This window comes from Typopeltis vanoorti, chromosome 20 (genome assembly GCF_054136105.1).
Source record: "Typopeltis vanoorti isolate ZY-2024b chromosome 20, IOZ_Tvanoo_1.0, whole genome shotgun sequence".
Taxonomy (NCBI): domain Eukaryota; kingdom Metazoa; phylum Arthropoda; class Arachnida; order Uropygi; family Thelyphonidae; genus Typopeltis; species Typopeltis vanoorti.
This window is the reverse complement of record NC_143568.1, coordinates 94,417,104-94,433,674: the sequence shown is the minus strand read 5'-3', so window position 1 is coordinate 94,433,674 and position 16,571 is coordinate 94,417,104. Positions and strand designations below refer to the sequence as shown.

The 16,571-nt window shown below is 35.1% G+C and overlaps 2 protein-coding genes across 2 annotated transcripts in view; one reads left to right on the top strand and one right to left on the bottom strand.

Annotated features, from left to right (window-relative positions):
- Positions 1 to 7,823, bottom strand: part of LOC150095675 (18S rRNA (guanine-N(7))-methyltransferase) — a 136,094-nt gene extending 128,271 nt beyond the window's left edge. The window contains exon 1 of the mRNA XM_090410109.1: positions 7,755 to 7,823. The gene's annotated coding sequence lies outside the window, so the exon portion shown is untranslated. The remainder of the gene's footprint in view (positions 1 to 7,754) is intronic.
- A 126-nt stretch (positions 7,824 to 7,949) lies between these two features.
- LOC150095674 (dnaJ homolog subfamily C member 30, mitochondrial-like) lies at positions 7,950 to 9,093 on the top strand. The gene has a single exon (XM_090410459.1). It carries the CDS (start codon positions 8,261 to 8,263, stop codon positions 8,876 to 8,878), a length of 618 nt encoding a protein of 205 aa, XP_090266585.1. The 5' UTR covers positions 7,950 to 8,260; the 3' UTR covers positions 8,879 to 9,093.
- Positions 9,094 to 16,571: the final 7,478 nt, after the last annotated feature.

Sequence of the window (16,571 nt, the reverse complement as noted above, 5' to 3'; positions counted from 1 at the left end):
CTGCAATGGATTGCCATTGGTTGTTGTGTGTCTGTGCAAGCAGTGTGAATGAATTCAAGAACAAGTATGATAGCTGGTGCAAATAGTATGTGACCTCCCTCAATGAGTCTCTGAATCCCTTGAGGTCTCTCTTAATAATTATGAGCTCTTTCATTCGAAGGGGATTTTGTATGTTTACTAAATATTCTGTCCTTAAATTCATTGAATAGGAAGATGTGACAAACTTTTGTATGCAAATGAATTTTAAGTTCTTTCGTTGATTTAACTTCTGCTGAGTGCCTATATTTTTAATACCAGCATCCAAGCATACATTAAAAATGTTGTTAAGATTACATTTTATTTTAATACATTATAAATAGTTGCGAAATCATGGGAACATAACAATGATCTGCAAGTTGTGTAGATCTGTAAAGCTAATTACAAAATTGCAAGAGAACAGATGTTCAATACCATTATATGGTGTAAGTGATTCTAGTAGTAAGACTTATACGTTGGTTAGACATAACTGGTAATTAGTTTACGGAATTAACAACGCATATAAAGTATATTAATTAAAGGTAACTTTAATGAATAACTTCTATATTTCGGCAACGTCACATTGCCATCTTCAGGAACATAAAGATATGGTATGTGCACTCAGGAACTAACACAAAGCAAATGAGGAAGAAAGCAAGAAACTAATATTGTTCCTAAAGTCCTAATGGTGCCCTCTTGCGGGCTAATTTGGTAGTCTTGGCAGTTGGGCTGAAGTTCTCATAATGAAAGTCTCTCAAATTTGGGGCAGTTTCATGCACCCAAATTTGTTGAGGTTAGGAACGTTTTTTAGAGCTGCTGAAGATTCTTTGAATAATCTTTCGTATTTAAACTTGCTGCGATGAATTATTTTTGTTTTCTTCCAACGAATTTTATGGTGGGTATCTAAGGCATGGTCTGCCAGCCCAGAGCGGCTGTACTGGTGAAACCGGATGTAGTTTTTAGAGCTGCTGAAGATTCTTTGAATAATCTTTCGTATTTAAACTTGCTGCGATGATTCTACATCCGGTTTCACCAGTACAGCCGCTCTGGGCTGGCAGACCATGCCTTAGATACCCACCATAAAATTTGTTGGAAGAAAACAAAAATAATTCATCGCAGCAAGTTTAAATACGAAAGATTATTCAAAGAATCTTCAGCAGCTCTAAAAAACGTTCCTAACCTCAACAAATTTGGGTGCATGAAACTGCCCCAAATTTGAGAGACTTTTATTATGAGAACTTCAGCCCAACTGCCAAGACTACCAAATTAGCCCGCAAGAGGGCACCATTAGGACTTTAGGAACAATATTAGTTTCTTGCTTTCTTCCTCATTTGCTTTGTGTTAGTTCCTGAGTGCACATACCATATCTTTATGTTCCTGAAGATGGCAATGTGACATTGCCGAAATATAGAAGTTATTCATTAAAGTTACCTTTAATTAATATACTTTATATGCGTTGTTAATTCCATAAACTAATTACCAGTTATGGTGTAAGTGGGATATTATATAAAGTAGCATGTACTTAACTGCTGTCAGTAGTATGATATAAAGGAGGAAGATATAAATATAACTTAACAGTATGCCAAATGCCACAAAAATAGCAATGGCAATTGCTAATTTCCTTTGTTTTGATTCATTATACCATGAAAAATTTCAAAAAATCAAATTCCACACAACACATTATACAATTTCCCAAGATAAGTATTATTATTAAGAGAGGCCTCCAGAGAATCAGAGAGTCATAGAGGAAGGCCACATGTCACCTGCATCAGCAATCATACTTTTTCTTGAATTCATTCACAATACCTGCACTCGCACCTCTTTAGCCTTGAGTTCCTTCTTTCACATGCTGCTTGAGAAAGTTGTATCATGAGATTTCTCATTACCCAATCAATGTTTAGAAAATTACAGTCACTCATAATGATCATTTGTTTGATACCTATAAGACTAAATAGGCGATGCATTTCTTCATCCTCTACAACTGAGCCACCAGGTGTGTAGCAACACCCCACCATATATTTCATTCTGTTAACCTCCACTTCACACCAGATAGACTCAAACTCACCACTACATGGGACATTATTATCATCATTGTTTTCTTGTGTTTCTACCCTAACTGGACTCAAGTCATCTGATATCATTAGTAGTACTCCTCTTCCTCTCCTATATCTTCTGTCATTCCTAAAAATAGTATACCCATTACACTTGATCCCACTTACCATATCTGATTCCGATAACCAGTTTTCACTAATGCCAACAATCTTAGGCCACATCGTATTCAATAAAGCAATGAACTCAACTCCCTCTTGTTTCTAATGCTCCTAGTATTTGTGTATAGACATAATAAATTACCACCTAGCCTATTCTTATAATTAGATATGCAACCTGTTTGGTCTTGTTCAAAAAATTTCTCTTTTCCCTCCCCAAACATACTTAAAAGGTGCAAACCCAAAGCATATTTTTTTACTCCCTTGTGTGAACTTTCACACACATTTTTCCCATTCTTCCCTTGATGCTCTTGAAGTTTCCCTGACTCTCTGCATTATGTCTCATACCAAGAAGTAATTTCTCCAGGCTCCTGATGCCAAATGAATTCACGTGCAGGCCATCCTTCTTATACAAGTCTTTTCTGCCATCAAACACATTGCACACATGTAAAAACTTGCATCCATTTCTTCTACACAGCCTGCATGTGAAATCATTTGCTATCCTCACCCTCCTCCTTAACTCAGTACTGTCATATCTGGATACCAATAATACAATTTTTACTCTCTCACACTGGTATACCAATGTGGTACACCAGTGGTCACCTTAAATCTTGCAGCCTCACATTCCCCATATACCACTCTCTCATATCTGACAAGCATCCTCTTATCCATTCCCCTTATCTAATGTAATGGTCAGATCTTATTAAACTTTTCTAGAATTATCACCACTACAGAGATACTGATAAATCAATAGTTAGACATATCACTCTTTGCACCACCTTGTACGATGGGATTATAATACATTCTTTCCACTCCAGTGGAATTTTCTCTGTTCTGAGGTTCAAATTACATTGCCTAGTCAAAAGAATAGCCAGTTCAGCTGAACACTCATTTGGCATCCATGCTGATATCCCATCAGTTTCTATTGCCAAATTCTTATTCAGTTTGTGCAACAGCTCTAATACCTCCCCTTCATACACTTGAGTTTGTTCATCAATTGAAGAGGTAGCAGTGAGTGCAATGTAGCATACACCAAGTTGGCTAGGTTTCAGCAAAATGGGATCATTAGTTAATCTGTTCTGTATCTGTCACACATAATACCACCTAAAATTAGCAGACAACAGACAGTTCTTTGTTTAGAAGAGAATCTGCAGAACATATTTTATGAGCTCTGTCTACTGGAGGCTTGACTACACCATATTTCTGATTATGTAAGCTACAATCAATGCATTTTTTCAGTAGTTGGTTTTCTATATATTGAGAACTGTAGATTATCATTTGATTGACACAGAATGAGAACATCCAGAAAAGGAAGATAATTGTTATCTTCTACTTCCAAGGTAAGTTTAATTCTTGGACTTACTAAATTAATTTTTTAAAGAAATTCGTGACAATCTGATAAATGTGATGTAGTCATAACTCTAGTAGACAGAGTTCATAAAATATGTTCCACAAATTCTCTTCTAAACAAAGAAATGTCGATTAACAGAGCTATCTTTGTCTTTAATGGTTATAATACAAAAACTATCAATAATTTAATCAATAATTATAGCTGTAGTCTTAACCTGCATCAAGAATTCGTATTTCTTCTTCTTATTATTACTATTCGTGACACTTCCAAGGAGTCCGAAGACTCATCGCGGCAGGACACTCACTGTACACCTCTCCGTCTCCACCACCACCGAGCTGCTACTACCAATCATCTACATCAGCACCATCTACTGCCCACAACCACCAGAAGTATTTTTTGTCTGAAAATTGCATGTATTCTGAAGGGCCGATTTGTCTGTATGCGGGATGAAAAACCAGAGTTTCCGGGAGGAAAAAACCCTGCTACCTCCGTATGAGATCGCTAAAGGACTTTAAGAAAAAATATTAAGACTCCTTCATCAGAATGACTTACAAGTCTCTTTCCATCCAGTTTGTAAACTTATTACTTTCCTTATCTCTCCTCAAGTGAAATATCCTCTACTGTCTTATCCAGGAGTTCACAGAATTTTCTGTTTATGTTATTATGGCCAGACGTCATTCTGCACAAATTCGTCTACGATTGTATTGACAATGGCTATGAAACATAGCTGAAAATTCTATAAATAAAAAAATTAAATTAACGTGTTTCTATTATTAATTAGTTATAATGAATTCTTTCCCTTGCGTCTCGATTCTTAGATCAACTCTTGAATATAAAATTACACATCCATTTCAGTCTGTTCCTGTTTGTTCTCCGAACTCTAGAGACATTCAATATTACATCAGTGATGTATTGTCCATATAAAGTAGAGATGCAAGATTGAAATAGTGCCAGTGGTTTTAAGGCAGTATGGTGTGAGATAGAGGTGAATGGAATCAAATACTTGGTGGGATGTTGTTATAGACCAGGTAATGTGGATGGTGGTGATAATGAAACGTACAATCAAATTAGCCAAGTAAATAAGAAAAGGGTGAACATTATGGGTGATTTTAATTATGGCAATATAGACTGGAATGATGCGATCGCAACTGGAAGTAAAGAAAATGCGTTTCTTGAGTTTTTGAGGGATAACTACCTCAAACAGTATGTAACAGAGGGCACACAAGGATTGAGGGTCTTAGATTTGGTCATCTCATTAGAGGATGTAATTATAAATGAGGTGTCAAATCATCCACCAATTGGTGAGAGTGACCATGAGGTGATTACCTGGGTGGTTGCCAGCAGTGTGAGGACCTCTGTGAGAAAAGGGTATATGTGGAACTACAAGGGGGGGGGGGGGTGATTATGAAGAGCTCAGGAGACAGCTTGCGGGTGTAGCGTGGAATGAGGAGTTAGCTGGAAAAGAGATCAATGCAGCTTGGGGGATTTTCAAAAACTGTTTAGTAGATGCAATGTCCTAAATGTATTCCAAGGGTGAGAAGGTTAAATAAGGTGGGTGTGAGATGGATGAATAAAGAGATTAACCATGCGATACAGAGAAAAAGGGCATTATGGAGGCAGCATAAGAGAAGTGGAAATAACCAATTCCATGAGGTCTACGAAGACTAAGCAAGGAGGGTGACTTAGTGAGAGTAGCTAAAGAGAGGTATGAACAGCAGTTGGCTAACGAAGCCAAAAAGAATCCTAGGGAGTTCTTTCGATATGTAGCCAGCAAAAGAAAGAATAATTATGGAAGGATGACATTGATGGGAGAATATGGTATAAAGACAGCTGATGCAGAATGTGTGGTGGAGATACTTAATGAGCAGTTCATAAAGATCTTTCAATCTTGTGAATGTGACTTCATGGAGGGATTGAGAGCAGTTGATGATGGGGAGGAGAGACTGACTGTAGGTGAGCAAGAGGTGTATGGGGGAGTTGAGTAAACTGGATGTTAATAAGGCTGTGGGCCTTGATAATATATCACCACGTATTCTGAAAGAACGTGCCAAGGAGTTGACACCTGCCTTGACATATTTGTTTAATATGAGTCTTGCACTCGGTCAAGTTCCTAATGAGTGGAAGGAAGGCAAGATTGTTCCACTTCATAAAGGAGGTGATCGAACTCAAGCATCAAACTATAGGCCTATCTGTGTGTCAGGTGTTGTGGTTAAGTTGTTGAAGAAGCTTGTGAGAACTAGGATCCAGAGTTGGGTTGATAACAATGGTATTATCTTTGATGGACAGCATGGATTTGCTAAAGGGAGGTCATGTTTTAGTAATTTACTTATTACAATAAAATGACTGCTTCCTTGGACAGAGGAAAAGGATACACAGTAATATACTTAGATTTCACAAAGGCTTTTGATAGAGTACCTCATGATAGGTTGACAGTTAAACTAGAGCAGATGGGGTTGGATATTAGATTGGTGCATTGGATTGGAGACTGGCTATCTGATAGGTATAAACAAGTTGTGTATGAGGGAGCGATATCCAGGAAAAGGAAAGTCACTAGTGGAGTGCCTCAGGGGTCTGTTTTAGGTCCATTACTGTTTAACTTGTATATTAATGATATAGATGAAGATTTGGATGGAGATATTCAGTTGTTTGCAGATGATGCAAGTTGGGACGAACCATGAAGTGTAGTGAAGATGTTGTGGCCTTACAGGAAGACTTGAATAGATTGAGTGATAGGGCACGGAAATGGGGATGTGAGTTCAATGTTGCAAAATGTAAGGTTTTAAAATTTGGAAAACAAAGATGGGATGCTGAATTTATGCTTGGTGAGAATATATTGTTAGAGGTAGAGGAAATAAGAGATCTGGGGGTGATAGTGGATAAGGATCTAAAATTTAGGGGACACATCGCCAAAATTGTGAAGACAACACAAAGGCTTCTGCGAATGATGCGGAGGACACTGACGTGTAGAAGTAGGGAGATTCTTGTTCCATTGTATAAGGCTTTGATTAGGCCACACATGGACTATTGTGCCCAGATTTGGTCACTGGGTTTTCAGAAGTATGAAGAGATGTTGGAAAGGGTCCAAAGGAGACTGATCAAAGGTAGTTTCTGATCTCAGGAATGTCGGGTATGAGGAAAGATTGAGAAGATGTAATTTGCAGAGTCTGGTGGACAGGAGGAGATATGATAAAAACCTACAAGTTGGCAAGGGGTTGTTATAAGATCAATGCTGGAGAAGTTTTACAGAGAATAGTGGGAGATCAGGGGAGAACCAGAGGTCATCCGTGGAAACTGTATAAAGTGGGTGTGAGTAGGGGAGCGAGAGGCAGGTTTTTTTTTTCATGCAGAGTTGTGAATGATTGGAATGCCTTGCCTGAGAATGTGGTGTCTGCAAAGAGTTTGAATGTGTTTAAAACACGGTATGATGTCCTGTGTGTGTGATAAAAGGACCTTCTAGATGAGTCTTTGACTGCATGAGGTCTTGGGGTGGTAATGATAATAATAATAATAATAATGTCGATATTCTTATTTAAAGTAAAGAGCCAACAGGCTTCAATAGGAAGCTACTCACTGATGAGATCTCAATAAAGATCGAAACCGGTCTGGGTAGTGATCTCCCACCATAATGTATAATATCATACATCTCCTAGGAGATGGTTTTACATTATGGAAAATGCTAAGAATAGCGATCAGAACTTTCTCCACCTTTGCAACGAGTTGCCCTAGTTTGTACTATGTACTTGAACTACGTGCTTTAGCTTACGCTAGTAGTCGCCGATATTTATAGTTACTATATTCGGCATGAAACTCTTTGATTTCGATCTTTGAGTTTCTTATTCGGTTTTAAAACAATGCGGGATTTAATATCCCCTTAATTTAAATAATGTCGATATTCTTCCCATCTAGAAAACGATATCATGGGACAGAATTTAGTATACTCGTCAGCTGGTCATAATTGTCTGCTCAGCATGTAACGTGTTCCAAATGGAAGATCCATAAACTTAGCCACTTCCCAAGTCAGTACACCTGATGACTGTCACCAACCGAAGAGTACAGTCACGTATTTAACTAAAACCTCTTCTGACAGTATAATCAGATATAATACTCTTTGAGTTCCTTCTGTGACATGCTGCCTGAGGAAGTTGTCTCGTAACAATGACAAGTTATTTAAAATGACTTACCTAACGGACATAGCACGTGGCAATCAACACTCCAGCCGATCTCTGTTTCCGCTGCTTACCCACAGTGGCGCTAAAATCCGAACGGATGTGACGTCTCTGTTTATCTCTGCACCAGAGAGCCTTAGCCCAAACCTAAGGCTGTAAATTTAGAGTCTTACTCTTAACTTATGTGTTAGTTACTGCCCTAGCGTTTGGATACTGTAACGTGAAGAATTAGTAATAAAAATAAAGATTTCCATCCGCTTGGGAAGTGGGTTAATGATTAACATTTTTTCCCATCCTGTGGTATCGTACACACACACATAGATATATACTGTCTATATGCAGTAGATTATTCTTGAAGAAACGTATTAAGTTTGCTGATGAGACTTTTTCTGATAGATGCTTCTGCAGAATACCGACAGATTTTTGTATCTTTGTAAATGCATGTGTTATTTAAGATAGCATAGGAGTAAGTTGACTTATTGAAAGAAAATCATTAATAATGCGTGCCCACATCTCGCGTTATGAATACCAAACGGATGATAGTTACATGTGCAAAATTGTGTGGTCATGCAAAGATAAACTTGTATGAAATGCTTGATATAAAACCAGAAGCAACTCAGTTACAGGTCAGGGAAGCTTATTACAAGCTCTCTCTGAAATATCATCCTGATAGAAATCAAGGTAGTCAGGAAGCTGTAGCAAAATTTCATGAAATTACAGAAGCTTATGAAATCTTGGGCAACTATACTTTGAGAAAAAGATATGATAAAGGATTATTCGTACCTAAATTAGGATTCCCGTGTGCTCAAGCTCCAGTTAAAAAAACTGCAGATCATGAATACGCAAAATTCTATGAAAGCCGTGAGACAAGAGCAAGACCTCCGATGCAAAAAGGTAGATCAACGATATATAATTTCGATGAATTTTATTCAAAGCATTATGGAGATCACTTTGTAAATGAAAAAAAGAAGAAACAGGGGCAGAAGGAGAGAGACATTCAAATTGACAATGAGTTTAAAAGCACAAATCAGCTAATACTATTTATTTTATTATCATATGGTTTGTTTATGTTTATGAACTACAGATCATCAGAGGCTAACAAGAAAACAGAATCAAAAACCAGTAAAGTTAAAGGCTAAATGGCAGTAGTAGCCTGTCAATGATAATAATTTAAAATATTATCAGGAGTGCTAGTATAATATCTCTAAACTAGATTTTTAATTTGGGTGCTAGAATTCAGTTTAAATTTATTTAAAAAAAAAAATAAGTACCATAGAAACAGTGATATATTTCAAGTTGAAGGAGGTTGATATGTTAGTAACAAAGTAACGTGAATAAAAAAAAAATAGGATTATCACTGCATAATTGTTTTATTAAAGTCATTCATAAACAAACTTATTAAGTATAGTGGCCCCTCTTCCCCCATAGTTTTTGAAATTTTTATTATTAAAAGACTTCCATGATGTCAGCAGATTCATTGTGGGAGGTGTCATGATCACATCCTGGAAATTCTAGGATGTGTGACAAATGATCATGGTATATACTGCAAATCATTGCAGACTATACCATGACCTGATATATGAATAGTATTGATATTATCTGTCAATAATATTTTGTTCTTTAATAGCAGAAGTTATATTATCTTGAAACACATACAAAGAGGCAAGGAAAAGAATTTTGGAAATTATTATGATCTGCAGTATATATATATATATATATATATATATATATAATATACTTAGAAATATTTGCAGTTTAAACCTACCTAAGTTTTTAAATGATTCATACATTTAAAATATATAAGAAACCATATAATGAAACTGACTTAGAATTTTCCATTACATTCCAAATGAGACTGAGCAGCATGAATTAAATGATTTTAAACATTATTGATTTTAATTTTTACAGCTATTTTGCCTATTTTTCTTTAGGAGTGCCCCTTTTATGATGTCATTGTCTTTTTACTCAATTTTTTAGGGCATTATTGATATTTTAAATACAGATACATGAATATAAAGAAGGAATAATTTTGGACATACCTTTGTAGGATGTTCTTGGTTGTCTTCTTTTGGAGCAGCATCAGGTGTATAACGATAAACGTTTATATACCATCGTTGAAGTACGATAGAAAGGAAGGGGGGGTGGAAATGTGGAGATAGAAAGATGTGGGTTTTAAATTCGCATCCTTTTTTTTTATTCGCAATTCTCCCACATCTTTCTATCTCTACATTTCCACACCCCCCCCCCTTTCTGTCGTACTTCAACATCTTACAAAGTTATGTCCAAAATTATTCCTTCCTTATATTCATGTATCTGTGTCTTTAAAATATCAATAATGCCCTAAAAAAATTGAGTAAAAAGCCAATGACATCATAAAAGGGGTACTGCTAAAGAAAAATATGCAAAATGGCCATAAAAATTAATATTAATTTAGAAGAGTAACATGGAAAATTTTCCAGAAATAATATCTGTGATTTTAATCAGACTGGCAGAAAGTCAGTGTATGCCTAATGATATACCGATAAAATATGCTTCAGGAATATTTTTTATCCTTCCCCTATAGGAGGGAAGGGATAATTCTAAAATCAGATTTTTGCTTATTAATTTATATTATAACTTGTACATATTTGGTCTGATGTATTACAATAAATAACTTTTATTATTAAAAGACCAGAAGATAAATGATAAAATATATATACAAATAAATAACTTTTAATAATAAAAGTTATTTATTGTAATACATCAGACCAAATATGTACAAGTTAAGTTCACAAATGAAACATAAAGTTCGGTGCTTTGAGAAGAACAAATGCAAAAAAGCTAAGTTACTAAACCACCTTACTTTTCTGAAGAGATGTAGAGATTTCGCTATCATCCCGAAGTTCTTAGTAGTAAAAGGGCATATCCAATCTACAGCAGCAAAAAGAATATATCACAAGACTTCGTTAGCGCTATTAAGAGAAAGGATACAACATACCAGGTATGAGCTTAACATTATTGACGCGAAGTGTAGAGATCAATTTGATGACATATCAAACAGTTTAGACTACATGACGTGGAATGATATAGACCAAGTATTACATCGTAGCTACGAAAAAACTTTCACAACGAGTAAAATTAGACAAATTAAAAAATTCGAATTTCTATATAAGAAAAAATTCCAGTCGCATCACAGTCTGCCTAACAACAAAGTGATTTTTAACTTTCTAATCACAAATCAGAAATCCTAAAAAAGGGTTTCAACTTTGCCATCTCCCCTAATTTTATCCCTAAAATGGATTTCATATGTGGGATAGAAAAAAGTCTTTTTCCTCTTCCAGAGGCTACAGCAAATGCGATCAGGTTCAAGAGTACGATTATTCTTGCTTCAGCAAAACCACCAATACCTAATATCACTCCTTATGATAAGAAAGCTCTCCGCAACTTACGTAACAACAAAGACATTATAATAACAAAAGCCGATAAAGGAAATTCAACGGTCATTCTCAACTCGAAAGATTACTTCGACAAGATTAATTTGTTACTAGCAGACATTTCCACTTACCAAGTCTTAGATAAAAATCCCATCATGAGTAATCATCTGGCAAAATTAATGAAAGGAACAATTAGACACACACAGACCTACATTAAAAACTCTCAACATTTTGTAGAAAAAAATCAAGAGTATTAAAATATCAGAAACGGACATTATGGCTAGTCTAGATGTAGTGTCCTTATTCACTAATGTACCGATCGTAGAGGTAGTTAACATTCTGCAAGATCTTTTCCCTCAAGACATCACACAACTGTTTCATCATTGCCTGAATTCAAATTTCTTCAAATTCAACAACACTGTATACAAACAATTGGAAGGACTAGCCATGGGTAGCCCTCTGTCACCACCATGCGCAGACCTTTTTATGGAAAAACTTGAAAAGGATATTCTTTCCACCATTGTACCAAAACCATCAATTTGGTGGAGATATGTCGATGACGTGTTCATCATCTGGAAAGACACCATGGAAAACCTTCTCGTATTTCTGAACAAAATCAACTCACTACACAATAAGATAAAATTCACTATAGAACTAGAGAAGAACAAAGAACTTCCTTTTCTTGACATCCTAGTGAAGAAAGAAGATAACAATTTCCAACTGTCCATTTACAGGAAACCCACAGATACTGGTAGATATCTACATTATTCGTCCAACCATCATAGATCACAAAAACACAGCATCATTCACATGCTCCGTAATAGAGCCTTAAGGTCGATTTCAAAAGAAACAGAGGTACAGAGAGAACTGTCACTAATATCTAACACTCTATCGCTTAATGGATACCCTTCTAACATTTTAAACAAATGGCTATTTAAAGATAACCACCACCAACGTGTTACAGTACCCCAATATGTGTCCACAGCTGTCATTCCATATATTAATTCAGTTTCCACAAAATTGGCAAGAATGTTAAAAGCTCATAACATCAGAGTGGTTTTTAAACCAACTACCATGATCAGACAAATATTAGGATCACCTAAAGATGAGGTACCTTTCTTCAAATGTCCTGGAGTATATGAAATTCCATGCACGTGTGGCCTTTCTTACATTGGTCAGACTTCGAGAAGTTTTGAAATAAGACAGAAGGAACATGTGGGGGATGTCGATCATAACAGAATCATCACATCTGGTTTAGCACATCATTTCTCAACATCAAATCACGTTATAGATTGGAAAAACAGTTCTATGCCTTACATCGAGAATGACGACAGATACAGAACTTTAAAAGCAGCAGCTGTGGTATTACGCAGCAATAATTTAAATAGAAATCAGGGCATTGTTCTTAAAGACATATGGAAAAATCTCATCATCTCTCTCAGTTCAACAGAATTACAATATGCAAACAACTACAAAACACGTGGTCATGTACCGGTATCTGACTGAAGCTTTCGAACACATGCACGCCTTCAAACAAAATGATCAAATGTAACGGCCTAACAGTTACTAAAGTGTATGTTTTTTGAGATGTAACTCAATGCATTTGTTTTCACACCAGTTCAACCTTGAAAATGCTAGACAGTGGCTAGTGAAACTTGTTGGCTCTTTGTATATATATTTTATCATTTATCTTCTGGTCTTTTAATAATAAAAGTTATTTATTGTAATTTATATTATATTATATATATATATATATATATATATATATATATAGTCAGTTTTGTATACATTTAATAGAGTAAAAAGTTTTGGGTTTGGGTGGATTTCCTTTACCCAATTAACTACTGTTTGAGAGCAGTGGAGTGCAAAAAAGATGTTACCATAAACTTTTAAAGCATACGTACATATGACATTTTTGTAGTTTGAGCATTTGTTCTCTTTTTACTCTTCATAAAATGTCTAACATTAACTGTGAATCATAAAATCGGTATTATATCTAGATGAGATATGGGATTACAAGGAAAGTAAATGTGGTTTTTTGTTAATAAGTTAGAACACCTAAAAAATAAAAATCATCAGATTTACAAGCGTTAGTAATTAGCATAGCAAATGACACCGATGCTTTGACATTGTCTGAGGTTCTCTTACAGTACATTATATTCTTTTGAATTATAATTTTAAAAGAAAACGTGAATGCATCAAAAACATTTCTGGCATTTCAGAGAAGTTTCATAAAAGTGAAATTCTGAATGTAAGATGTGATAGTGGTCACAATTGTTTGTTTTTGTCACTTAATTTCAGCTGATCTGGATTATGATCACTATATTATTATTATTATTATCCAGGCCTCCATGGAGTCAAAAGACTTATCGTGGGAGGTCGTTTTTAGGAAACACAAAGTTTATCATATACTCCTTGAACCCATTGACTGTTCCTGCTCCAACTCTCTCAGGCAATGCATTCCAAGGTTCAACCACCCTCCACGCAAAGAAACCACTCCTCACCCTCTTGCGCACAGTCTCCTTTCGTAACTTTCAAGGATGACCCCTTGTCATCACTTCTTCCCGCCGTTCCACCAAGTGAAAGAACTCTCCAATGTGTACCCTGTAACTGCCTCTCAACAATTTAAAAGTCTCGATCATATCACCTCTCCTTCTTCTATACACCAAACTCTGCAGTCCACATTCCCTCAGTCGATCCTCATAACTCATTGTACAGTCTTGAAACCATCTTTGTTATTCATCTCTGTACCTTTTCCACAGTCAATTTATCCTCTTCAAATCCTGGGGACCAAATCTGAGAACAATAGTATAAGTGTGGTCTGATCAGGGTCTTATACAACAGAATGATAACTCTTTTATCTCTGCAGGTCAGCGTCCTTCTCAGTATTGCAGCAATCCTCTGAGTTATCCTCACCACCTTTGCAATATGCTCCCTGAATTTCAGTTTTCTATCAATCATCAACCCCAGATCTCTTGTCTCCCCTACCTCCTCCAATCGAGTATGCATCCTCCCATTGATGAATCCCAAACTTCAAGACTTTACATTTTGCTGCATTGAACTGATACCCCCATTCATTTGCCCATCTGTCTAGTTTATTCAAATCCTCTTGCAGGGCTGCCACATCTACACTATTACTGATAACCGGTTTTTTACTATTATTTTATTTACTATTATTATTTATTACACTATTACTTAAATATTATGACTTCAGTAGTATTAAATTGTAGAAATTTAATACTACTGAAAAGAGTTATGACAGGAATGGTGAGAGCTAAAGTGCAGTGAACCTTTGGTTGGGGCACTATGGATATCTTTAGACTTGGGTTTGAATTCTGTCTAGAACACAGAGACCCTTTATCACAGCATTTCAAGGTGAGTTAGCAAAACTTATATACAGGTAGTAGGAATTTTTCCTCTTAGAAACATTGTTTTTTCATCCAACAAAACAGGTAAACTGGCCAAAAAGATGCACAAAGTTAAGACCTAATTTGTGAGCCACAGTCTTAGTTGTTTTAGCTATAGCCTAGTAATAATAATAATAATAATTGCTAGGCGGCTGGGTGGATAGAACACAATTTCATTGTAAATCCCATTAGCATTCCTTTTGAGGCAAATAATGTTATGGGATTTCTTGTGATGGAATACTGAATGGTATAGTAGTGAATGGTTTCATAAATTTTTTTTATGAAAGCAAAATTTGCCAAATTTGAAAAAGTAATTAGAAAGCAAAGCATACATTCTTTTGGAATGCACAGAGTTATTTATACGAATGCATGCACGCACGCATACATACTATCTTACTGGGGATTTTAGATTTAACTTATTATTTATTCTCTAGATCAAAATATGTACTCTTAACTAACTTAGCAGATCCCAAGTCAAACTTTAAACAACAATATTTGAGTTCCCCTTTATAACATTATTAAAAAATTCCTTTCACATCACTTGTGAATAGACATTGTTAAGAACAGATTACTTTTGTGGATGATATTTGTGTTGCAAATCAAGTATTATTTACATTCATCGAGATAATATCAGCATAATATTGTAATTTATTTATAGTTCTTTTGCCTCAGATGTTATTAAAACAATTGTGGACTTAACTTACTAAGTTATAGCACCAGCACTTCACAATATGAAGGGAGATCAAAAAGTTATTTCAAGTTTTCTAAGAATTTGCTGATAAAGAGGATATGGGGAAAATAATTCTCTACAAATATATGGACAGTTTTAATCAAATATAACAGAAACATGCATCACTGAGGAGACAGTGTTTTTATGCATATTACATATAGCATGACTTTGATCAACTCTTCAAAGATAATATTCATTTGACATTCCTAATTTAGAAATAGCATTGTGGGTATTTTTGAATCTAATGGTAATGAATTTCTGAGGATTAAATCATTTTCACAGTTAAGTAAAATCAAGAATGAACTGCAGCTGACATAATTTTGATCCTAAAAAAATGCAAAAAAAAAATTAATGTATAACACGTTTCAACCTAATTTTATACATTCATGTTCATTTTTGAATGTGCATTTAGTCACAATAATAAAAATATTTTTAATTTTTGGGGCCTGTTAACTTTACATAGCCTAGGATCACAGAAGGTGAAGTTCTGGCCTCGTGATAAACCACTTGGACCTACTAATCCCAAGAGAATGTTTTTTTATTTTATTTTTGCTATTGGTCCACAATACAACTCCTTCTTTTTTTAAATGTTGAAGACTATGATAAAAATATTTATCACCAGATCCTGTCTTGAGTGGCAGTCCAATTGTAAAAAGAGAAAAAGATGCCACTTTTTGAAGTAAGTCTGGATTTTCAGATTTTATGGAAAATCATAAATACATATTTTAGAATAATACTTTTTAAATTACAAAAGGCATTGCCACACAGTGAGTAATTTTTTCTTTATCAGTTTATTATCTGTTCACTAAAACAGCCAACAAAGAAATAAACAATTAGGATATATCTGTACTATACAAAGTAAAGGAAGTAAGAAATAGTGAGAAATTTAAATTCAGAAAACAAATGCAAAAGTCTAGTGAAGAATGTAGAGAATGACCACAAGAGGGAAAAAGATCCCGATAGGCAGAAATGATTAGATGATAATGTGCTTATCTATCAAGCAAGTAAATTAAACCCTCGAGTTCATTTTATGCAGATGATGAAATGTTTTCCTAACATGCTAAAATGGAGTGAATTCTGGATATTTTGATAAACCATAAAATCTAATGTTTTTGCCATTTTTTTAAATAATTTTTAATATTTGTCATTTTTTCCCCACCTGAAAAACTATTAAATCAAAATCAGTTAATATATTAACCATGAAAGAAAGGATTTTCAAAATGTAAGTTAATATATTAACTTTAAACTTTAACTTTTTTAAAACTTTAACTTTAACCCTTAC

Excerpts from the sequence above, each read along its gene's own strand:
- LOC150095674 (XM_090410459.1), top strand. The coding sequence starts at position 8,261 with ATGAATACCAAACGGATGATAGTTACATGTGCAAAATTGTGTGGTCAT.